The sequence below is a fragment of the Papilio xuthus genome, unplaced genomic scaffold (assembly GCF_000836235.2).
Source record: "Papilio xuthus unplaced genomic scaffold, Pxut_1.1 DF825928.1, whole genome shotgun sequence".
In the NCBI taxonomy this organism is placed as follows: Eukaryota; Metazoa; Arthropoda; class Insecta; order Lepidoptera; family Papilionidae; genus Papilio; species Papilio xuthus.
In genome coordinates, this window is record NW_013532721.1 from 7,482,412 (window position 1) to 7,509,777 (window position 27,366).

Genomic DNA, 27,366 nt, shown 5'->3' on the forward strand with positions numbered 1-27,366 from the left:
AACTATGGTTAGAGAGAAACCTCTTAAAGCGAGAAAAATTTCGCGGTCCCTTAAACTCGCGCTTATCCGGGTTCGATTACTAGAAATATCAATTTCAACTTAATATCTTTAATATGTGTTTAGATTAATAAATCATGCTGGCATTTTCATACATTTTAACATCGTGAATTTGAGCATATTTCGATGTATTTCATTAAAGAGTTTTTATTTTAAATTATTTTGTACATATATGACATTGTAGGACGATCTTAATTTAATTTAAAACGGTGATTAATCGATTAAACGTATTAGATTGTCTTCATTTACCTTTGGTGCGTTAAATTATGGACTGACAAGGATATCTGACCATTCTTTATTATGACGGCACACTAGCGCCCCTCTTGTCATTTTTTCTTTCATGCTCTTATGGCATATGTCCATTTAGGTTTTACATATTGTCGTAGAGAACTAACCGCGACGACAGCGCCTCATCGGGATATCCTTGTTAACTATACAATTCGAACATGCCTCAAATTCTCGACCAATTCATATAAATCTACATTGTCTTATCGATTTTTAATATATCTCGATGTTGTAAACTGTAATTATGTCACAAATAAATTATATTATGCAAAAGATCTGATATCATGGTTTGTTGTAAAACATTTTTGTCCTGCTACAAATTTATAAATCGATTAGAAACATTAATAAAATCGATATATTTTCAAAGAAGCAATTGTCCCAAGAATGTTTGCAACAATTCGATAATCTACTTCCTATCTGTATGTAGACTAGATGTGTTTAACGATTAAATTATTTATTGTCTATGTGACTTTATTGTATTAAATTAAAATAAATAATTTCTTCAATTTTATTTTTATTGTAATCTTACACCGGCTTCTAAATAAAAAAAAGACAACAAGAACCGTACAAATATTTCCTATAGGAAAAGGTAAGTAAATTAACCCAAAACCATTAAATACAACAGCACTTTCATTGAATCATATCAACAGTTTACGTGATTTCAAGTTTTTAAAAACCATACCATAATAATATTTTGGAATAAAAATCAAATAATCATACTTTGATTTTCCCTTATATGAGTAATAACCATTTCCTTCCAACAAGGGAACAGAAGACAGGGTATGCATCACATAACTGATATTTTATTTATTACAATCCACTATATTTGATAGATGTTTACGTTGACTTCTAAAACACGTTGACTACTCAACAATCATTGTGATGGTAAGTTGTCATAATACAAAGCGAATGTATTACAATCGTCGGCCATCGATCTCTTTGAATTGGCCACACCTGCAATATCAAATGTGAACTCGTTCCATAATAAAAACACCTGAAGACAAAACGTTGTATAAAATGCGATAGTATATCTAAAATCGGAAGCAAGTTCCGGCCGTGTCTAGTTTTTGCATACAGACGAGAACACGGACGTGCGCCGGTCGGTTCCCACGCGTCGCTTGCGCAAGCGATCTCTTTACAAACGAATGATGGCTTCCATTTACTTTAACGACACGATAAATTTGTATTTAATTAAATTTCATTAATCTCACTTGTTAAAAATAAAAAAGTCCTGTGTGGTATCTTAACTTGAATGTTTGTCTTAACAGTAATAATGTGAACTTTAAATTTTTTGAAGCTATCATAATCTGTCAAAAAAAATTATGTGTCTTATTAGCAAAAATTGTTTTTTTAATCAAGAATAGAACAAAGCACTAAAGATACGTTGGCTGTAACTTCTTAATTTTGTCGTAAGAAATAGACATTTTTGGTTACACGGCAAATGTGTACGACGTATAGTATAATGGAGACAAAGTCTGCCTAAGAATATTGCAAAGATCAAATTTAGGATTCTAGTCGCATTCGTCTGCAATCTGAATAAAAAGGGAAAGCATTTTAAGTCCATTTATAGTCACTTTTATTAGAATATAAAAAGAAACGAGAGTATACGCGTTGCCGGAATAGTTTATTAGCTGCGATGACAAACACGACTTGCACAATATGATCTGGTTGCGACATCGTAGCGCGTATTTGTCACGCTTTAACGGTCAAACATTTACTTCAATAACACAATCGTTCGTTTGTTCTTTTTTTACCGAATCTACACTATAATGCCTGAACCTCGGTATCCGACGTTTGTTAATTAAACTTCTTATTGGGTTAAATCTTTTCAAAGTACATGCTTTATTTTGCTACTTTGAGAAAAAAAAATCAAAATCGGAGCACCATGGGCGGAGTTACGCGGTAACACACAAAAAATACAGACCAATTGATAACCTCTTTCTTTTTGAAGTCGGCTACAAAACAAATAAAAACTTAAATAAACCCACAGATAGAAATTCAAATGACAAAAACAAATGACAGACGACGAGCTTTATATTTTTTAATAATTTAATATTTCTAAAACATTTTAATATATCTTTGAATTCAAGATGTACCGCTATTTGACAAGACAATAAGCCTTGTTAGAACTATTGCTAATATCCTGTCCTGCGAACAGGAAAGGTAAAGAAAATTGCAGAGTAAATGTGTGTCTAAATCTAGAAAGTGTTGTTTGACTTTGTAGTTTGCTCTGTGGTTTGTTCGGACGGTACGTAGAAATTACGCAATGAACACTGAACGCACTCGTAATTATCTTACGCATAATCTACAAGGATCGCTTCTTATGTAAGAACAGATCTAGAAAAGAAAATAAATTCTCTTTTAGACGCATTACTTTATCGTACGGTTAACTTGAATTACAACTGTCGTAAAACATGTATAGAAACATTTTTTTTTGAATGAGAAGTATAGCAATACGGTTGTAATATAAATTATTCGGCAATGGAAACTTGCCGTGAGAAAATCTATCAAGAATTATTTTCTTTTTCATTTCCTCATCCAGTAAGTGACGAATCCTACCATATGAACATAAATGTTCTATAAACTATTATATAATTGCGTAATTAATTCTGTTTTGTAATAGCAGTATGATTAATTAGAACTCCTGAATATCACCAGACAACAGATACTAAGGAGTAACAATTACTCATGTGTACAGTAGACGAATAACTTTCTACACATAAACCAAAACAATTAATACGTATTTAAGTCGACTCACGAGCTAGAAATTTGTTTATTATAATTTATATCAAAAATATATTTATCATAATTTATTTTTATTTATCAGAAAAAAATATATAACACTAATACGATGATGAATTGAAACTATTGGACTGAAGGATAACAAAAGAACTTACAAATAATTATAATAAAAGGAGCAATTTTATGGTAAAACATTATCTTGAAGCTCCAATCCTTAACCAAAGGCATCAAAGTGACAACATTGTACTTATAACTATAGGTTTTTTAGACTGTTAAAATGTGGGGACATAACTAAGAACCATGAAGAACTAAGGATGATGACCTTCTGCAACTTATTACCGGGAATCTTACTATTATTATAGAAACGTTTGAATGGATAGATGGATATTTGTTAGAAGGTATCTCTGAAACGGCTTCATGGATCTCGATGAAATTTGGCATAGATGAGGAACATAGTCTGGGAGAACACATAGAGTTTTCTATAAATCCCGCACGAACGGAGTCGCGGGCTACAACACTAAGTACTATGTTAAACCAAGAGCGATAGAAGTGGATCTAGGATTCAATATTGAGATTTTAATTTTAATTTGGAACAGGAAGATAAATGAAACATATGTATATTTTTATATTTGTAAATCGTGTGAGTCTGCCGATGCATTAATATAGAGGCGCCGCTGTTCCAAGGCCGATCTTGAGTTATTTCTCCGTAGACTGTTAGGCAATAAAAGTGCATGAAATATTCTCGATGGTCATAGAAATTTTGCGTAACCATAGAGAAGAATTTAAATAGAATTTTATCTTGCATATGCAAGTTTAAATTTTATCTATGGTAAGTGTTGTTTTAAGTGTTGCAATGTGTTACATTATTTATATTAAATGAATTAATTTATATTAATTTGTTTGTATTCCTTGGTATATTTTAGCAGTTAATACTTTTGGGTGGGAGTTACGCGGAAGCAGAGGGCAGCATAGAGGACGACAATACGTCTAAGGCATTGCTTTCTTTGCCTTGTAAGTAGGTTGCTTCGCTCTTCGATTATGTCAGGTGTGGATTCAATAGAGTTGTTACTATGATAAATATAATTTTAATACGACAAATTTTAGATAAGTTTTGAGGAAATCATTATTCTATAAATAAAAGCTTCTTTAAGATTTCAAACTAGGTTAAATTTATATTTAGAAATGTTAGAAATTTCAGAGTAAAAATTTTATTTGTCATAATTTTTGATAAAGACGTACTAAATATGTCTCATACATTGGGAATTCGTACTCATATAAAAAAAAAAACTAGGAAAAAATTTCTACTAGTGTCGGTCTACCCGGATTGGTATGTTTAGTCTATGATTAATCAAAATATTAGCTTTAAAACAGCTATTGTAAAGTTTGTTTATATTAACAGCTCTTCAGATGTCCTGTTACTTGATTATGCGGTGCGTGTTGGCGCGATTAGCACACTTGCGCCGTCTGTGGGCCGGCAGCGGCAGTCCCGCCCGCGGCGCGCAGTGAGCGACCGCGTGCGTATACCACGCAGACATGCATGTACCGAAATTCGCCGTCGAAAAATTCGATCTAGTGAGATCCGTTTTAGACATTTACGATCGATAAATCATATTATTTTGTATAACGTGAATTAGTGCTGTGTGTGGAACGAGACGGTAGGTTGATTTTTTTGGTCGTCTAGATTTTAATTGGTAGTTTATTAAATTTTGTCATAATTTTTTTGGCGTGCATGAAAAAAAATATTAATTATCTTTATTTGAAATTGTGATACTGTAATATGTATTTAATTGATATTTCCAACTAAGTTTCGGTTTCAACTTAAAAAAAATGTAACTTATTTCACTCCTTTCGAGTATTGTTATTGCTTACAACTTAAACGTTTTAAAAAGTGGCTTCTCCAGACAATAAACAATATAAAAATGTCAACAAGAGCTCTTAAATTTGTATTTGCAAAAGTAAAAAAAAAAGATTAGTGTTCTTTTTACCTAAGCGTCGTAAACATGATAACAAATTACAATAAAAATCTGAGTGAGTCAAACTTTGGACATAAATTCCACGGTCGATTTTTTAAATAATTCAATGTAATAAGACTTTTGTTTAACTATACTCTGTATATTATATTAAGAACAAAAGGATGTTTAATTTAATATAATACTTAAACCGGTACATCCGTTTTTATAAGATATGAGTTAAGATTATTAATTATAATAAGCCATTTCGTAATTAATCTAGAAGGCCTTAAAACTACACGGTAATTAAGCAGCATTTTTGGTATAAAACCAGTAAATTCATTAAACAATTAATTTTATTAAATAAATAGAAATAATTCCATTAATATAGCTTTAAATATTGCCGCAACAATTAATTTTGGGCGAGAAAAATTGTTATACACGTTGAAGTCTTTTGTATGAGGAAACTGAATAGACTTATTTCAAAGTACATAGACATGCTTCATTGATATTGTTTTAAAATTACTAACTGTTGCCTGTGACTTCATCCGCGCGGAAATAAAAAACATAGCAATTGGCCTATGTGCTTTTCCACTCTATCTATTCGTGCCAAATTACTAGATTCCTACAGCCGTATTGCAGTTACCTGCTAACAAAAATCCATTCGCATTTATAATATTAGAAACATTAATAAGAAGTAAGATATATTTTTTTTATATTTTTTGTCTTTTTAAGGTTATAAGTTTTTTATTAGAACTCGGCTTTTTATTTTATTTTTAGTTTTATTAAGACTGAGTTGTAATATAACTTAAGTAAGATTAGGTACATATTTAAACAAACTTGCAACATATCGGAGATTTTTTTGTATGTTTTATTGGTGATTATTATATATCGTGTGAAATTTTATTGAAGATTATAGTCGTAACTAATACTTACTGCTAATAAAATTTCATACAAAAGGTCAAGTGATTCCAATTTCATGCACTACTACAACTAACTTTAAGCAAAAGAAAATTAAATAAATAAAATATATGTCTAGACATTATTCTCTTTATTTATATAATACATAGTCGTGTATCAATTATTATTCTTAAATAGTTATTATTCTTGAATCTAGTTCTCATACAATATACATTAATTCCTTTAGAAATTACTCTTGTCGATATAAGAGCCGTAGAAATTGTTTCGTAATCTTGTTAATACAACAGTGTCCTGCGGCTAAGTAATGAACCACGATCAGCACCTTTCGATCGACTTTTGATCTTATGACATTTCCTTGTGATCTATTTAATTTAGCAAGGGCATAACCTTTTATCTTATTCGTAAAATTGAATATGTAGAAAGTTAAATTTGTCATATTTTAGGATATATTATTAATTGTTCAACCTTTTTTAATTACTCTAATGTATAAAAAAGGTATTTTATCCATAGGTATTTTTATTATATCTACAATATAACATAGTAGTAGTAGTAGTAGTATAGTACGCGTCAACCAACCAACCACTGAGCCAGCGTGGTTGACTATGACCCAGTCACCCCTAACTTAGGGTAGGCTGCGAGTCCCTTAGTGAGGACGTATAATGAGGTGATGACGATGATATATTATAGTATGTATAAACATATAAGGTGTACATATTATGTTTGCTGATAGTTTTTTTATTAAAATTTTGTTTTTATTGACAACTAACAGAAATATCTGAGTTCTTAACCAAAATCCTTTGTTAATTATTAACTTGATTTACTTATACTGTTGAATTCTCATCGTGAGAAACATACGTATTGTATTCTGTGCAAATTGACTTGGTAACTATTTGTTGATTACTTTACTACCTATTGTTTTTATTTTGTAATACAATTTATACCAAAAACTTTCCAGCCTAATATTTAAAATATGTTACATAACTTTTGATGCTTTGAAGTAGAATTTTATTAAACTGATATATAAACACGGCTAAACACTCACGTATATACGTCCGGTGGCGGCACCGACTAGTTTCGAGCCCATCGGGGGCCCTTCATCAGGATGAGTGGCACTGGTATTATTTCGCGGACGCGGCCCGTCGCTCACTGCGCGCCTGCGCTCTTAGGGCGCGTCTTGAGGGGGCGGGGGGCGCGGGTTGCGCCGGCGTCGTCGACGATGTTGATACCAAAGCGTCGGTGGTGTTGTTGTTGAAGTTTTTTAGAATTTTATTGTTGTGTTTCATTGAATTTATTTTAATTAAAGTCTTATATCCAAATATTACTGATAGGATCTAACACAAAACTACCACTCGTTCTTTTTTAGATAAAGTTACAATCCAAGTGATAGAGCGCGATAAAATGTTTATATGTATGGATGTTTAAAGGTATCTCCGGAACTGCTTAACGTATCTTGATGAAATTGTGCACACATGTAGAACATAGCCTGTAAGACCATATAGGCTACTCATTAAGCTGTTTTTTAATTACGCGTGAACGGAGTCGTGGTCGTCAGCTAGTCTGTAATAGTAATGATAATACTTATAGTAGAAAGCAACGTATACATTTGGAGTGTAACAGTCATTTGTTTGCAAAATACACTATTCTAATGTTAGGAATAGCCGAGGATAAGTGCCTCAATTTGGTCTGGGTGTGCTGTAGACATCCGATCGTGATCGGCCATGACACCGGGGATTTCTCTGTCATTGTTACCGCGAACTGCACAACGTCGGTGTGGGTTTTATTTAGGTTACTTAAAGAACATCCTCAATGTATTACACAACAAACTAAAACAACTAGAATGAATAATTCAAATAAAAGTTTTTTATTCTCATATATTCTTAATTACCTTTGCTTAAGTCGTCTTTATAAAAGCAATAGATGATGATGATGATGATGATGGAATGGATGATAAAGCTTCTGCAGATATTATAATACAACTAATATCACTTCTTCAATTTAGAGTGTGCTTAGTACATTTTATTTTCTTACTTATGTTAATTTTTTCTTGTTTCAGATCGAAATTTTTAATAAGTTCTACGACAAAATGCCACGGGCTATGGAACAATCTAAACTACTTTTGTGGACATTATTGGTAAGTATAACTTTTTGGCCATATAGATTAATTAAATAGTTAAAGAAAATTAATAGATAAACATATTTTTGTCTAAGCTAGTTAAATGAGTTGTCTGTATGTTGGTTACTCTGTGTAGTAGCGTGGTGTCTTAGACATCGTGTTTCACCAATTACGCAAGGCATTACGGCGCAAGCGCGCACTTGACACGCGCGGGTCAAAGTGGAGCACACCAACATCGGTCACGTTTCCATAATTCTTAACATATCCTCACCTCCATTATCCGTAAGTTTCGAGTGCTGAGACTTGTACAAAGACATATTTTTGTCACTCTTATTCTCTTTGGTAAAATTGAAATATAAACATGTTTCAATCGGCAGTTAATTCTCACGGTATTAATTGTTTATTTAATACTTTTTCCATAAATAACCCAGTCATAACCAAGGTATATAGTTAAACAATTACAGCGTTTAAAAATCGAACGCCGGTGCAGCCATCATGATGTAACTAACGTCTTCCCACACTTTATCCTTCACTGTTCAAATTTGGAGCGTAATTCGGTTATGATAACAAATTCTGCGAACTAAATATGTAGTTACATATAGGTAAAGCCAGTTGAAAAGTTTGTACAAATAAATGAAGCGAAGTAAGGCGCATACAATTGATTATTAATTTAAAAGTCTGAATTTTTTTTTATATCAGAAGGTGGCAAACGAGCGAGCGGCGTTTCATCGACGGAGGAGAGGATGCACAGAATGAAAATGTTTTCCCTTTCCATGCATCCTCTCATCCGGAAAGTCCACTTCCACTTCCCACCCTTTTCTTATAATAAAGAGGGTGGGAAGGGAAAGAGGACTAAATTAGGTCTCCGGGACGCACACTCATCAGACGAAACGCGGAATAGCTTCCACTTCACGTTCTGTAAATATTTTAAAATTCTTTAAAATACTTTACTGCCAATGACAAAGACTATGTTATAAAATATATAGCTACTATCACATATCTATAAATATCATAGATTAGTCTAGTATTCATTTTCTATATACAAAGTACATAGATGTTTTTAAATTATTGTTTAAAGTATAATATTACTTCCTATGTTATCATAACAGTTCTTGTTCAATTTCTATACCTAAAAGCATTTAAACTTTATGCAAATATTGTGTAAAAAACTTTTTGTACAGTCAGCTGCATAAATACGGAGACATTTATAAAACTTCAGAAACTTGTATACGTCTTCGGTTTCAAATATATGTAAGCACTTACCCATCCTTATACTTTCAACTATAATATTTGCTAATGGCGAAATTGTGCATGCGTATTTTTCAAATCGAAGGCGTATACGACTTTCTGAAATTTTATAAATTTTTACATATTTGCGCAGCTGACTGTACACTAACTGAGATAAAAAAGCCTTCTTTTAAATCATTGGCATCAGAATGCACAAGATTTTTTAAAAGAGAAAACATTACGGTGCGATTGTCATGTCTGTGATTGACAGACTAAAAAATGCAAATTATAAGTTGCATAAAATTTTTCCTTTCTTTCCTAACATCTATTCGTAGTTGGAAAGTCGTATTAATTAGTTAACTCGTCTTAAGTTGGCAATACGTGTATGTTTGTCTGATTGTCGTTAAACAAAATGAAAATCTATGTTTTAGTTACAAAATCTTTTAAGAGTCAATTATGAATGTTGCTGGAGAATAACAATGAACAATGTGAATAAAAATTATTTCAAATAAATTAAATAAATGAATGTTTAAATTTTAAAATATTTATCGCAATTTAATTTAGCATTATCAATAATACTAATTTATTTAAATATTAATTAACAATTGGCTCATAATTTTCGCTCCACTGATTTACATATTTCGGGCATAAGTCACGTTTGCGCAATGAATAAAAGTTTTATGTTGGCGGATGTATGGCATTTGGAAATGATTTAAGACTGTCCTAGTTTACACCTAACAAGGCAGATAACGCGGACATGGAGGATTGACTAAAGATTGGAATGGTTGCCTAGCAACCGAAATACAACAACTTCGACTTAAAATCCAAGGTCAAATATAACTTGCATACATGCCTTTACAAGTTTCTTACATTATAAATGCAAATGTTTAGATGGATGAATGGATGGTTATTTGTTTGAAGGTATCTCCAGAACATATTTTTAGACATTATTAGTCAGAATCCTTTGGCGCGAATGGCACGCTTTCATTACAAAGTCAAGGGTCAGAATGATTAGTGATGGGACATAAACGTCGACATTTTAGTAAGGCTAGTGTTGTGCCAGTATACCGCCACAGTGTCGGTTTTCTTCCTAACAACATATAGAACATAGTCTGGAAGAACACATAGGCTTTTAATCATGTTTTATAACGCGCGGATAGAGTTGCGGGCGAACGTTAGTTTGGAAATAATTTTATTCCAATAAAATTAAGATATTACATTTCGACAAATTAACATAAACATATTCTGTCTAGGCGATGTTGGTTAAGATTCCTGGAAAGGCGAGAACTCACGGCCATTCTAAATGCAATGAATATAGATAAATATTATAAATAAATTACAAATGATTAATCACGCCGAGAAAACATTAGTGTGGTCATGAGATATACATATGTATATTTTGTTATCTGTCCTCTATAAATCACAATAACAGGCCTTGTATATTGTGTGATACGTACATACTTAGACATATCTTTCTAATTCTCTATCAGATTATTAAGTAACTTATTGCTGTATTCAGAATGGATTAAACAATCTTTTAGTGTGTAATCATACAAAATTAAGAAGGCCCCATAGACTAGAGTAAAAACAGACAGTCCAAACAACTAAATATCGATTAATATTAACATAATAAGATCACTTATTTCTCTTTATTACAATAGGATAATAGTGTTGAATAGTTTACGTAAACATGTAACTGAAAGTTTTTCTTGATAATAAAATAAAATACTACGCGTAACTGAAAATGCTAATGATATGAATACGTTCTAAGAAGTCACCACCGACCTTTCGATATAGAGGTCGCGACATAATACTAGCATGTTTGTTTATAACAGTACTCGCTAAAATCAATACATTCTCACAGTATGTCGCTGTCAAACAGTTGCAAACTACGTAAACTCATCTCGAATTAATCATTTTACTATTCTGAACAACTTAAGTATATGTATCTATCATTTAGTGCCAAGAGTCAATAGCCTAATAAGGGTACAGATTATTGATCTATTTATTGTGGGTCACAAGATTCACGCTTATAATGTAACCATTATCAAGAATTATTAGTAAATTAACAAAAATCTGCAGCAGAAAATCGCCTTAAGTTGTCTTTCCTATATAAAATTACTTATAGTAGTACGACACTTCGATTATATAATTTCTTACAATAGAAGAAAGAGAAAAAATGTCTCTAAAGATTCCCGATACAGATATTAAACTTTATTAAGTCTAACTTGGAATGTTTTACATTCGCTTATTCATTTAAGTTACGAATTATCAAAGTTAACTGGTGTAGTCAACTTAGCAATGATGGACGTCACATCGCGTGCTGAGTGCTGTACAAATGCCTCTTACTTGTTACTTGAAAGGTTAACTTTAAAGTGTTGATAACATTCTCATAGCCTAATTTAATTTAATTATAAATGTTAAGCCGTTTAATACAATGTTTATCCATTCATTAGATTAGACTAGCTGTTGCCTGCGACTCCGTCCGCGTGGAATTAAAAAAATCTTAGTTAGTAGCCTATGTTTTCTTCTAGACTATGTTCGTTGAGACGTTCTGGAGATTAAACTAACATAAAAAAAAACATAAAAGTTGATTATTTAAAAAGGAGTATCCACCAGTTTTTTTTTCATTTGAAAACTTAACATAAACTTTAGGTGTATGGTTAGTAAATTTAAATTATGTACGAAAGTCTTAATTTGATAACCTAAAATTATTTTTGAAGTCGCTATTATCTAACCGCAGTTAAAAATTGACGAAATTGTCATCGTGTTCAATATAATGACAGTTTCATCAGATTTAACAAGTGTAATGACGACGTTCAATGATGATTTTATTGAGCAAATAACCTTTTTCACTTGTGTACTTGAAGCAATTGATCGTCCTTGAAACAAGTGTGAAAGTACATTCGTAATGTCGAGTGCGGACCGATTGCTTAAGTCGAGTTAACGTCTAATGAAGATGTCTAATGAACAAGTGAAACTCGGCTACCGGCTATTTGAGTAACATAATAAATATTTGACCGTGATGGCTTTTATAAAAAGATTATATTAATACCTTCACATCTAATTGTAAGTCAAATAAATCATATGAAAGCAAACTTAATCTTAAAAGACATAAACAGCCAATTAAATGTTTTTTTTTTTCGCGAAAATTTAATACATAATAAAATAAAGTTTATATCCATTTAATATAACTTAAGGTTATCTTATATATAAAATTATCGTGTCAGAATGTTAGTTACCATACTCCTCCGAAAAGGCTTGACCGATTCATATGAGAAATTTTATATGCATATTCAGTAGGTCTGAGAATCGACTACTATCTATTTTTTAATCAGAGTTGCCGGCGATAGCTAGTTTCATATAATATAAATAATTATAATATTATACAATTACAGATATTCGTACCACCATGCCTTCTAGAGTACACAACAACACAATATTATTATAAATGTTATCACGTAATTCACCAGCACATCTGTTTTATTATAACCGTAAAATTATGAGACTAGCTTTCATTCGAAGCTGAAGATATACAACATTCAATCAATTTCCTTAACCGTTGTAAGGTTGGGACATAATATATCGATAATATAATTAAAGTTAAAACGATAATTAATATTATAATACAATATAAATAAACTAGCTGACGCCCGCGACTCCGACCTCTCAGAAATAAAAAAAAACTTAATTAAGTTTTTTTTTATATTTAAGTTAGCGATTTTTTAGTAATTACTTATTAATATTTATGTGTTCTTACAGACTGTGTTCTATATCAATGCCAAATTTCAGCAAGAGTCGTCGAGTCGTTCAGGAGATACCTAAAACAAACATCCATCCAACCAAACATTCCCATTTATAATATTAGATAAGCGGTCAAACCTTGGTGCAGGACAGCCAGAGTTGATACATCCATTTGAAAAGATCGTATTCACCTCTGTCGATACTTTTACATGTCATACTCTTCTTTTGCTATCCAGAGACTAATATTATTTTTTGTTGCTAATTTTATTTCATCGTTTAACGTTCATTAGCACTCAGTACTCAACTGCCAATGAGGCAATAATATTTCGATACTTGACAAATCACGGTAGGTACTTATTTAATTCTAAAGCTTACTGTACCTTAAAGAGTCGTATGTGTCGATAAATTGAATCCAACACTACTGTACTAAAATATACAGCCGACTTATAAAATTCAAATAAATTCCTAAGCATAAGACGGAATGATTAATCGGCAAGCGGACGTTACAAAGCGATGCCACTTAATTAAAAGTCTTTCTAATTTTAATGAAAAATACAGATTTCACCAAATTTCACCAAGGAACATTCCAGATAAGCCAAGAGATAGTTCTGTTCCGAATCTACCCGTGGCGAATGCATAATCTTACTTCTTACTAATATTATAAATGCGAATGTTTTGATGGAGGGATGTTAGTTTGAATGTATCTTCGGAGCAGCTGAACGGATCTCGCTGAAATTTGGCATAGATGTAGAACATAGTCTGGAAGAATTCATAGACTCCTTATTAAGTGTATTTTTAATTCCACGCGGACGGAGTCGCGGGCGACATCTAGTGGTGTGTAATTACATACCTTGTTCTTAAATTGCATAGACAGTTTTATCACTAAATCTTACTCCATTATGCACATAAGTATTTGTTTGTTAATGTGCTCTTATTTAAAGTTAATTATAGTAAATAAAGAATAAATTGAACGACCTATTTATCGTTATATAGTTAACAATTTTTTAAGTTATAAAGCAAACTATAAATTCCTTAGTTTAAGTCATAAGCGTTTAGTATTTTTTCTAGTATTGTGAAATAATATTATAAGAAAAATAATTCTAATGCATAAATAACTTTTATTCTATCTAATTTAATGATAAATGTATAGTATAATTATAGACAAACTACAAACATGGTATTTTGTATTATTAATTTACAAAACTTGATGATTCAAAAAAAAGCAGATATCATCTCGTTAATATGTCAAATGAAAAAGAAAGCGCGTGTCGACAAGTTCACGGGCGTACGACAGCCTTAGATGATATTTATGTAAGCCGCGGAATTTAGAGAAACGCTAACAAGAATTCCGATTTTGCTATTCCTCAAGTATATTTGATAAATATTCAAGAAATGAGTAAAATGACTAAATATACATATATTGTGATCTCTCATAGACAAAGACAAAGATGGAGATTCATAGACAAAGATGGAGATGGTAATATTTTCTACATATGTTTCGGAGGAAACCCACGATTACAGTTGTAAGCATTTTTGTGTACTATCGGGAAACCTAGCGGTTATCCACCTTGAAAGCGATATACGCGGAAATTATTAATAAAAGTTTTTAAATGTGTCTGTTTGAAAAAAAGGTCGTACACTGGTACTCTACTGCTACCTAATTGGCTATTTTTAAAGAAAGGGCACGTTTATCTAGTTACAAGGAAGTGTTCAGGTTTCTGTTTAGTAACACTGCGAAGGGCCCTGACTGTACACCAAGTTTAGTATATGATTATATTCGTCCTTAATATTTAAGGACTAAGATATGAATTATTCTTAATTGTAAATTTTTGAGGATAGTAGCATTTCGTTTATGTTGGGTTACAATTATGCCAGTACAGTGAAACAGTAGTGCTGGCTTGGCATGGACTGTTATAAGTTAGTGTTTGCGTTGCCAGTTGTATACCAGCGCTATTTTTAACGCTACTGTCCTACTGTACTGACATAATGTAAAAAGGCATTAAACCGCAGACCAGTTACTATGTGATTAAATAGTCTCAGTTATTCAGATTATTATATAATAGCATAGTCTGATACCCTGTTCCGGCTACCAGAACGAATTTAGAATTATGACCGTTTAGTTAATTAAATTGTAACAAAGATTTTTTTGCGTCTTTAAAAATATTTCACTTCCTTAATAGGTTTTTTGCTGAATGAAACCTTGGACATAATTCAACTGATATGCCGGGCGTTTACACGCAGGCTATGACATAAATCTACGTATAACATTTTAGGTACGATTTGTTTTATAATCTGTCGTGTAGACTTTAAACACAGCCAGATATATTAGAAATTATTAAAGTAATTGAAGATTTATGCTGGTTTGTTTACTCTGTATCATTATGGTGATTTATTTTAACATTTATTACGGATTAAAAAAAACTTAATTAGTAGCTCATGTGACTTTCAGGCTATGTTATCTATGCCAATCAGCAAGATCAATGCAGCCGTTCTGATACGTTCAAACATCCATCCATTCAAACATTCGCATCTATATTAGAAAGACTAGCTGTCGCCTGAGACTCCGTCAGCACGGAAATAAAAAGAAAATTTATTAATAACCGATTTGTTCTTCCTGACTATGTTCTCCATCTATGCCAAATTTTATCGAGATCCATTGAGCTGTTTTGGAGATATCTTCTAACAAACCTCCATCCATCGATCTAAACTTTCGCAGTTATAATATTAGTAAGATAATTTAATTTTGCATTGTAGTTAGTAAGCAGCTAGTAAATTGTAATACCGTATCTAATGACAATGGAATAGTTAACATTGAACTAATTAAAAGTAAACGGCAAAGCCTATGCTAATTTATGCACCGCACTAACAAGGATTTCGTGCACATTCTAAATAACTATCTAATATAACAGACATATAATCGTTATAGGATATAACAAGCTCATTATATAAATTGCATAATTAGATATAAATCTTGACACGATTTAATGACAATACTAATCGTAATTAGACCGCACGACACGGTAACGACCTTCGTTCGACGATTTATTTAGTCGTTACAGCTCTTTGTAAAAGCACAAATAGAGTACTGACTGAAAGTTGCACATGAGTATTTTAAGCCAATCACTTTTCAGTTTTTAATTGCATTAATTTATTTATTTATTTTAAGTAATTTTAAACATAGGGCCCCACACAGATGTTATAATGTAACCATTTCATACGTAAAACAGCTTCGTACTATTTAACGTTACGGCCAACGATCGACTACTGAGAAGACGAGCCAACGGTAATGTTCCATACTAAAAACTAATCTATCTGGACTTCTATATTTTCTCCGTTAACTATAATTTTGTTTAATTTTATAATATTTACTATTAATTTTTTAACAGCAATATTTATATTCTCAATTCTTTGCAATTAATTTCAATTACACAATATATAAACACTTGAAAACTACTTTTAGTGTAGTCCCGGATACGCTTAATCTAGATAAGGCAATCAAAAAACGAAATTATCAAAACTTTTTATAACATTGAATTGTAAGCGTTATGTAAATCTTACGAGAGACAAGTGTGTTGAACTTGTGTCGTGACCGTGTCTAATTACCAGTTTCCACTGCTGAAATACATGTATGAAAACATGTTGTCATCTTCACATTCTCTACGAAGATGCCAAAGATCAGATGTTTTGTTAAACTAGAGTTTCTATGGAATCTCATAGTTATATTAACTAAATTAAACTAACTAGTGGTCTTCCATGGACCAATATTGAGTACAATGTATAATCAAAGATCTGCTTCTGATTAAATTGTCTTTAACACTTCAACTCTACGTTAACTTCGTTAGCTGTGTAAAGCATTCGTTCGCGTATTTATTTTAAAAGAGGAACAAAGTTGTCGCTTCTCATATTAATATGACAATGATTACACTAATATGTTTTAAGTTTTTAGATATAACACAATTAAACAGATTATTATGATTAATTTCACACATTAGTAATTGAATTAGAAGTCGAGCAAGTGCATGAATAAGCACGGAACAGAAAGGATACTGCGTAGAAATTAACATTCGCGGCCAAGTCTTTGTCCCCAAACGATATGCAAGTGGAGCGAGGCTGGTTAGTCGCGCACAAAACTGCTTGCCTAACCTAACGTAAGTCGGATGTGTAATGCAATAGGCGTGTAATCGTTGGCCCCTCTATTTGAGTAACACTTGTCTGTACTTATTATTATAACAATATAGTTTTCCTTAAAGCCCCGCATACTTTAGAAATTTTCGCCATTACAATCACATATGTAGAACATCACAGTTTCACATCATTATCATCATCCTACTAAACGTCCCCACTGCGTTGCTCGGAGCCTACTCTGAGTTGGGGGTGATCATAGTCCACCACGCTGGCCTGTTGCGGGTTGGTAGACTTCACACATTTCTTTAAATTTCAGTGCAGGTTGCATCACGATGTTTTCCTTCATCGTATCAGATAGTAGAACATATTTGACTAAGACGAAAGTGTCCTGACTCTTATAATACGGGTCTAGAACCTAGATTAGGAACAAGGCATACTACTACTTTGTAATTGAATCATACTTTTGTTGCCTACATAAACGATTATTATTATTATTATTTAGTATGAGAAAGAATAAAAACGATAGTTCTTCTAGAGTTTTAAAAATAAAAAAAATATTTGTATTATAAATTGAGTTATTAATAGAAGTAGCTTTTTTATTTTAAATACTTTCTTTAATCATTTTACACAACGCACTTACAAAAGGTTGTCGTATTTTGCAAATTATAAAATTAACACTTTTGCACGCGGTGATACATTTTTCTTCCTGTACATCAAGACATAAAACTTGACAATAATAATATAAATATAGAGCACATTCCATGTGTCAGTAACTTGAGTTATTCGTAAGGATAAGTGACAGATATATTTATTTCCTGGAAGTAGCAATATTTTATATAATTTGTAAAATAAAGCATAGCCTATCGTTATTGAATACGTTAAACTGTGATCTGCGTGTGTTCAGTGTTTGTCATTGCAACACGGTCCGTGTTATCTGTGGGTTCGAATCCAACTTGATAATTGTAATCGAGTGTGTAATAAACTTACAATAAAAGGTTTAAATTACAACTTCTAATTGGTTAGAATAAAGTCGTCATAATTTGTTTTTTGATTTCATTGTTGCACAACATAACGTATTATTAAGAACTATACATATACAGTTATGCAAAAAAATGTTATGTATATTTGGGTAACAAAAAATAGCTTAGTAACATAAAACAAAACATTAAGAATAATTAATAAAAACAAATGAAGTCGATTGACAAGACAATGATATTAAATCATTTGCGACAATCGCGCGTGCTTGATTAGCAAGGTTAAATGAAGGGTTCGTGAATTAGCATTTTGTGTCGCTAAGTCGGAAGTGACTTAGGCACTTCTGTACACAATCCTTGGCCAGTTGCTTTCGTTCGGCCGCGGTCCGGTCACGAATCTAATTGTGAAGGCGTGGCTCGCGCCTATTTCAGTGCAGATCTAGAATTAATTATTCGTTAGTTACTAAAATGATCTAATAATTATTCTCATATCGACACCGGGAATAGAAGGTTATTTCGTCTTCGACAAATACAGACGTGGATATTGAAATAGTAGGATGCAGTGATATTTTTCATAATTCGTCAATTAGAAAGAAAACATAATAAAAAAAATCTCTGTTTTAATTCGTGAAGTGTGCCTTAATTTTAAAAAATGAAACTGCATAGTTTCTGGATATTAATGCTTGAAATTATAGGTGTGAGTATATTTAGATCTTAAGCAATGTTATTTTATTTTTATGTATTTATTTATATGCTTTGAGGAAAAAGAAATACGTATGAACAATTTTTACTTTGGTTCTAACATAAATCAATAACTTAAGCATAACTTAAACATAGAAGAATTGTTATCTTTTTTAATTGCATATAATAGTATCAAGAGATACGTCAATGATAAATCGTATCTTTACCATTTCTGAGAAAAAAATAATTATAAATTGTATAAAAATTATTTGAAGTAACACCGCAATCGTTACAGTTTTTAATAAACAATACGCCCACTTCTAACTTCTCGGTATCTTGTATTAATTAGTTATAGTAATAACTAATCTACGTCAACAATTTAATAATCTTACTTCTTGCTAATATTATAAATGCGAATGTTTGGTTGGATGGAGGGTGGACATTTGTTTGAAGGTATCTCCGAACGGCTGAACGGACCTCGATGAAATTTGGCATACATATAGAATATAGTCTGGAAAAACACATAATCTAATTATGATATTTTTTAATTCTACGCAGACAAAGTCGCGGGCGACAGTTAGTAATTACATAATTGTTAACAGTATTTAAAATATCCCTGATTTTAGAAGTTAGCGAATTACATATATGTTTTACTTAAAATATTAGTTGGCTTTTTGCCGTTTATTAATATTAATTGTAACCATTTCAACTAAGCTCTAAGCTCATATAGAACAGATAAATCAAGTTCAATGGAATCGAACCCACGACCGCGTGATCGGCAGTTCTTTCTTAACCAATAAGCTATTGGAGATTCTTTCTTGTTTCATTTTATTGTTGTACTTTTTATAGGCACTCAGCATTGTGGAAAGAACACAAATGTTTACTCCACAATTTGCTTCAACTAAAACAATGTTTTGAAATGTGTTTTGTTTACTATATTTCACAACACGTGGCCGCGTCTCGTCGCTCAACATTCATGAGAGCATCCGTCGTTATCTTCTGGTTTCGCTTGTAAATGTGTTTACGATCGTGTTTATGTTTTTTTTATGGTCACTTTCTTAATGCGTTATATACTAAAAGTATTATGCACTGATTCTAACAACTCTACAGTCCCTTTTCATGTAAGTTTACATGCAAAATTCAAGATTAGAAGAAAATCCGACACTGAGCCGGTGCAAAGGCACAACACTAGCCTTACTAAAATGTCCACGTTTATGTCCCCTCACTAATGATTGTGACACTTGACTTTTTAATGAAAGCGCGCCATTCGCGCCAAAGGATTCTAATTAATAATGTCTTAAATAGAAAAAAATTAAACAACAAGCCTGAAATATTACGAATAGAATAATGCATCACCCGCCAAATTCAGCAGTGGCCTGAAGGAAGTCACAAGTCACAATACACGTACATAATTGTTAGTTAACTTAGTTTAAGGATTTACCAGCGTAACATATTACCCTACTACCAGTTGAGCAAAAAAGACAATCTATGTGAACTAATTTGTGCGTCAAACTTTACCTCAATAAGCATTAGTCACCGTATTGTAATATTCAGTCTCAAGTTGCAAGTCTCCGTAACATCACAATGCGGTTCACAGAGGAGCGTAACACCTTATAGTTCCGGTTTAGTTTTTGCATAATTATAATATTCTTGGGAGTGTATCGTAACAGATAGGTCTACTATCACATGTCTAGTATTTACATACTTGTTATACAACATCATTGTTTAACTTCGATTGTAATACAAAAGTTTGTACTAAATATTTTAACATTTAAATGGATATTGTTTTCAATCTTAGGTATTTTAACTTTTAACAAAAATTATTCAAACTATCGTGAGAAATTAAACTGACATAAAAACGACTAAAACTCACGTATATACGTCAGTGTTTAGCCGTTTTTAGATCAGTTTATTGACAAAAAGTTCGTCATAGACATTTGATTAAACATATGGGTAAAGTTTCACTTTAAAACTAAAGAATCATCAATAGGGTTTCTGAGACCAAAATCTCCGCTTAAAACATATTGTTTTCTCTGTTTTATAAAAGATAATTACAGGAATAACGATATGTTGTGAGATTTTCGACTTAGAAACCCGCGGTAATTAATTAAATATCTTAAATAACGTTCAAAGCATCATTATACAAAGCTCCAATCTTGTATTATGTTTTTGGTAAAAAATAATTATGAATAAAAAAACAACAAAAGAGGTATGATAGCAAAATTAACCACTAGACTAGATATCATCATCATCATCAGGTCACTATACGTCAAGGGGCTCGGAGCCTACTCTAAGTTAAGGGTGATTAGGCCATAGTCAACCTCGCTGGCCAAGTGCGTGTTGGTTGACTTCACAAATATCTTTGATTTTTCTTCTCAGATATGTGCAGGTTGCATCACGATGTTTTCCTTTACTGTAAGAACGCCGGATAAATGTAAATATGTAAATCGCAAATCGGAAAACACATTGGTACATGGTGGGATTCGAACCCAGGACCTGCAGATTACAAGTCAAGTGCTTGACCCCTGAGGCACCGACGCTTTACTAAATAATAGAGCGACTAGATATATAATGGTTATATATAAATAATAAATCCTTGCGGCATACCTAGCAAAATGTTACGTACATTTCCTTATTCAATACTGTCTTAATTAACAGAAATAAAACTTAATGAATACTCATAATTATTATAACTAAAGTTACGTTCTCTCGTTCTTGACACAATATATAATTATACTATCATTAATAACATATGTGGTAAGAAATAGTAAATCACTTTTTTATTGCAATGTAATTCGTCAAGTTTGCCTAATATAATATTCTTATCTGCATTGGTTACAGAGCTTATTTATACCTATTATGTGCTAAAGTTTATTAGCAATTTTTGCCCTGATTTTTTCTGATACACTTATGTATGATCTTGTCAAGAGCCTCGGTGGCTCAGGGGTTTAAGTACTTGACTTGTAATCTGTAGGTCCTGGGTTCGAATCCCGCCATGTACCAATGTGTTTTTCGATTATAACATATGTACATTTATCCGACGTTCTTACGGCGAAGGGAACACATCGTGATGCAACCTGCACATATCTGAGAAGGAATTCAAAGATATGTGTGAAGTCAACCAACCCGCACTGGGCCAGCGTGGTTGACTATGGCCTAGTCACCCGTAATATAGGGTAGGCTCCGAGCCTTTCAGTGGAGACGTATAGTGAGCTGATGATATATATGTATGATCTAACCGTAGGGTCACTAAACACCAGCATAATGAGAATGAGGGGAAGACAAATGACAATGTATTTTATTAGAAGTATTCGGTTGTAGACCCATGAGTCAAAAGACGTATGTGACGTCATTTTATTACTATAAAATACATCAATATTTTTCGGTCTTAGGCTTAATAAATGGTTTATTTTCCATTGTAATATACTCCATATTATTTGATTCATTCGTATGTAGATCTTCAATTCTGGTCGAGGAAGCGTCGAAAGATAGTAATAAAGGTGTCACCACATCAGGCATGCAGTTCACACAAACGAAAGCGGCTTACCGACTAATCTGACGCTGTCCGCATATCGCCGACACTTCCCACGGTTTCCCGCACGGTTTGCAAGGAACTGACAAATCTAATAGAAAAGGTCAACGAACACTACTATCCTTGTGCCTTGAATAATGTAGGAGACTACGATGTCACTGTATTCGATAGTTGCATAAGTTCCTATTCTTTCGTATCTTTATTTAAAGATCTTTCCTAATATATGTCTCTTTTATTTTATCTTTGAATGTATTCCAACTTACCAATATTATCAATGCGAATAAATATTATATATTTGTATGCACGGATAGTTGGATATTTGTAAGAAGGTACATCCAAAACGGTTGCTTGGATCTCGCTGAAATGTGGCATAGATGTAAAACATAGTCTGGAAGGACATAGGCTACTACTTTAATTTTTTTTACTTACATGCGGACGGAAACGCGTGTGACAACTAATTATTTAATAAGCGTACAGAGGTTTAATAATAAATAGTTTTAATAATAATTATTAAATTGATAAAAAAAACGAAATTGAAATGTTTGGGAAATAGAATTGAGGCTACTGTTCGACACATTTTAATAAAGTATCCATATTTATACTTATTGTTGCACAATTTATTTATTTAGGTTAGTAAAAACAAAAATAAACAAAGTACATTAAAATTTCGAACATTCAATTTTAAGTTTGTACATCTTGTTGCTTTGTTATTTGATGTTTTGTTTTATGACATTCGGTAACTGCAATTGACATTGACAATAGTACTTTAAAAGTCAGCCGGAGGCCGCAGGCTACGCGGAGAATGAACTTGAATGCAAGGCTTCCGGTGTGGGGTCACACTGTCGCCGGACGAGGAAGTATTTAAAAAAAATTGTGCATATTCCATTTCCAAATTACACGTAGTTCATAATAAGTAGTCATATCTGAAAATGGTATGTCATGTGACAAAAATTACGTTAATAACAGTGCTTTTTATAAGTTGCCAGTCAGAATTATAAAAGACAAAAAAAAATTTAAAGCAAAAATATAAGTTATAAAAGTATTTCACTTTGATATTTTACGAAACTTGTTTTGGAAAATCGCTTAGCAGAATCATCCGCTAATCGCTTGGTATATAACCGTACCCTTACTGTGACTCAATTTATTTCACGTATAGATCGATTATACGGTCGATTCTATTGTATTTGAGTCGCGTCTATTGAGAAAGGTGTCGGCTTGTATGTAGGCGAGACCAGAGCGGACTGCGTAAGCTAATGACACGGGTGGTGCCAAATATGTTGCTTTGTCTGGATGACTCAGCGTATTATTATTATCGAATCTCTAGTTTTTATTTTATTTTATTCCTGGTATGATTTGTAAGTGACTATTTAAGTCCTTATTCGAATTTTAAATTTAATTTGAAAAGAGAATAAAAACTCTTTTGTGTGTCTTAACTGAAATCTTTATGGATAGTCAGCCTATTTTAGTTTTTATTTCGGTTTTCGCAGTAGTAACGGTCGCTGATTTTTTTTAAAGTCTATAAAAATCAATCAAATCAAATCAAATCGATTCATTCGTTTAGGCTCTAGACAGTCACAAATGAATTTTTATACATACATACATACATAAAAACAAACTTTAAAACATCACTATGATATCAATCATGTACTAAACTAATAATAGGAACTTAAGCAGTCTCTTGATGTAACTTTATCATACTAAATGTATAATAAAATTAATTATGTGACGTTTTATAGTTAGTGTGGTTGGTGAGTGGCGGCGACGGGTACAGCTGCCCGTACGGCCAGCAATGCGGGTTCGAGCCCGCGCCACCCGGCCGCAGCCCGCCCTGCGCGCAGCCCGGCCTCACATACTGCCTGCACCCGGAGCCATACCCGGAGTGAGTATGCCGTAATATACTATGGATTAACCTACCAATGTACGACCCAGTCAATTCGATAGGGACGGCCTTCGTCACATTAGATTTAATTTTATAGTATTGCCTAGAATGTCTCAAAATGTTTTATTGCAATTGGAAAGTGAACATTATTTATAGATAGACTGCGAGGATGAAAGACTTGGTCCAAATACAAACAATTAAGTGTTTTTATTAGAATCTAACTATCTCTTTCAGACACGTCATCCACAAATTGATAGAAGCAGGACAGTACGACATCCGGACGCTCCTGACGGATGAGAGCCGAGACGAGTTCGACGCCAAGAAGAAGGGCAACTACCCGTACAGCTACGGGCCCAACTCTCTACCGCACGTCGACCAGATCTCGCTTGTGCACGATCCTCTGACGACCACACATCACCACAAGGACGTGCATAAGTATCATGGGCGATACACCCCTGGTAAATGTTTTTTTTCTAATTAACAGTGTTTGTTAAATTACTAACAAACTGTACCTTTAATTATTAGGCTATTGAGGCTTCAAAGTGACTCATTCTATATTCTAAGAGACACGACTGTGTATGTGTCTTAAAGCCTCAAGTACAAGTGTGATAAAGAATTCATCAATTATCAATTGTTAATAGTAAGTTATATATTCTTAAAAACGCAATATACTTTTAATTTACAGATGCCTTTTCCGACAAGACTCCGCTACAACCGCCATCACCTGTCGACCCATCTCCATACAACGTGTATCTGCCGCCCAACAACACGAAGTTCGGCTCCAACGATTACTTAGCCGGTGGCAACTACTGGAACCGTAATCGCCAGTACGACTACACCAAGAAGGGCTTGAGGCATCATACTTTGATTCCACACTCTCCAGGTTACAACCACGGTTTCTTGAACGAGCCTAACTTGTACCCAGGATACGACGTCGAATGGTTCCGACAGCCAGACTCTGATAGCGTCACACGATACAATCCTACAGAATGGTGGAAGTAAGTCTGATTTTTGTACTGGAATTTTCATTAATAAATGGTATTTTAAACGGTTAACTAGAATACTATCACGCTCAGTTAAGAGCTTGTTATACACAAATGAAAATATATTTTGAATTTAGCATAAATCTGTATATTTATTTAAAAAAAAATTACAAAAACTTAAACACGCCTTTGATCGATTTAGCGACATTTATCGTTAAGTGCTATACAACTTGGATATCACACAGCTTTTTTAATTTGTGGCATTTGTTCTTCCAGGTATATGACACCTTCTCGGTCTGATGGCGTGACAATCCAACGCTCTATATCGTTTCCGTCGCACACGACCACAGTGCGCCGGCGCCGAAATGCTGAGCTGGTGCAGGCGGCCTCCAAGAAGAAGCTGACCGGCGCCGAGGCACTCAGAATAGCTCTGGGATTGGCTAAGTATATTATTTGGTTCATCAAGTTATTTACATTGCTTATTTAATTTCATGTGGTATAATTCTAACGAAAAGTTATATTGATGTTTCGTTTCATGATTTTTTTATCCATTTTGAACAACTACGAGCCACTACAATGTTCTGTACCTCTCAGATGGTGGCCAGTGGCGTTGGTTGCATTAGGTATGATTAATTTTATTAATTTAGTATCATATTTGACATCTTACAGTGAGGACAGCTCTGCTGAAAGACCGCGCCGACAAGCGCAGGACAATACACAAGAGTTGTGTCGAGTTAGGACGCAATTCATCACTCCCCGAGCGGCGCTCAACAACAAGGGCAACTGGCGATACGTCGTCAACATGGCTGACAATATGACACAACTAGTGCGCGCTGAAATTTGCGCGTAAGTTTTATTTAAAATTTTATAGTAATTAAACACAGTTATTTCAAGTTACTTTTGGAGTGGTAAAAGGAAGCAGCGCCATCTGTTATACAATATATGTTTTTTGTTAAAAAGTAATTGGTAAGCGACATCTATTGTCGAATAGCGAATACAACCATAACCATTTTCATATGAAAACATATTTTTTATTCCGTTTAATTGTTGTTTCAGGTCCACTGAATGTAATGGTTTGTGCACAATACCTTTGGGATATAGTTCTCGCTGTGAACAAAAATACATTCAGAAGCGTTTAGTTGCACTGGAAACAAGCGGCCAGACACTCTACACGGATTTGTTTTGGATACCCAGTTGCTGTCAGTGCACGATAGTCAACAATAATTGAAGCTTCATAGTGTGTTTAACAAATTGTGATGTAGTCGTTGTGAAGTATTTAATTTTTTGTTTTATTTTTCGCTACTTAATAATAGATGGCGCCTTAAGCAATAAATTTCGAAACAGTTGTTTCAAGGTTTTTTTATTTGAAGTTGTTATTGAAACAATTTTTATTTCACATGACATATTATTATGTTTAGATTAAATTAATATTAATTAAACAAGTTTTGCCTTAATGTTATAGAGAATTACGTGAAGCATTTCCTCCTACTTACTGAGTATTATTTAATGTATTAAAATTTAAAAAAGTATTACCTAAATCAAAGGATTTACATTTTTTTTTACTTGAATCCAAATTTAAGATGTTTAAATGTGTTTTAAAAGTAAAAAAAATTGTAAATTTTTGATTTACATATTTTTACATACATTTTTTGTTCCAAATCATATTAATCACAATTCAAAAGTAAAATTAGATAATTAAATTTTATACTTAATACTCTTTTTCTTTCACAAATAATTACTATGAATACATTTGTAACGTATTTAAATCAAAATCAGAGCTGTGTGTACTTAGAAAATAGTAGATAGAGCAATAATAAAACTCGGGTTTATTAATAGTTTTAAAATATATTAATGTAAATTATTACGCTGTGTAAAAATAGAAATAAATGACGTATACTGTAAAAGAAGTTTTACTTTAATACATTTCAAAGGAAATGCCGATAAAAAAAAAATTTTTTTAGAAACAAATATCGGAAAAAATCTATTGTGTACTTTAAATTATTAACATAAGAAGAAATTATATAAATAATTGGTATATCTCCAACAGATCACATAAAAACATATTTTTGTATTCTTATGTATACATAAATTGTGTATTTGAAATGCGAGTAAGAGTTAATATTATAATGTATTTTAAATAAATCAAATTCTAAA

General features: G+C 32.6%; 1 protein-coding gene across 2 annotated transcripts; it reads left to right on the plus strand.

The window, feature by feature from the left end:
• The first annotated feature begins 4,551 nt into the window (after positions 1 to 4,551).
• spz5 (spatzle 5 Toll-1 receptor) lies at positions 4,552 to 26,653 on the plus strand. Of its 2 annotated transcripts, XM_013322232.1 has the most exons (8): positions 4,552 to 4,739; positions 8,008 to 8,085; positions 24,087 to 24,229; positions 24,464 to 24,687; positions 24,915 to 25,227; positions 25,489 to 25,656; positions 25,882 to 26,058; positions 26,269 to 26,653. In XM_013322232.1, exons 2-8 carry the CDS (start codon positions 8,038 to 8,040, stop codon positions 26,438 to 26,440), a joined length of 1,245 nt encoding a protein of 414 aa, XP_013177686.1. In that variant the 5' UTR covers positions 4,552 to 4,739; positions 8,008 to 8,037; the 3' UTR covers positions 26,441 to 26,653. The 2 variants fall into 2 exon arrangements, with proteins under 2 accessions (XP_013177686.1, XP_013177687.1); XM_013322233.1 differs by lacking the exons at positions 4,552 to 4,739; positions 8,008 to 8,085 and adding an exon at positions 18,574 to 18,834.
• The last annotated feature ends 713 nt before the right edge of the window (positions 26,654 to 27,366 follow it).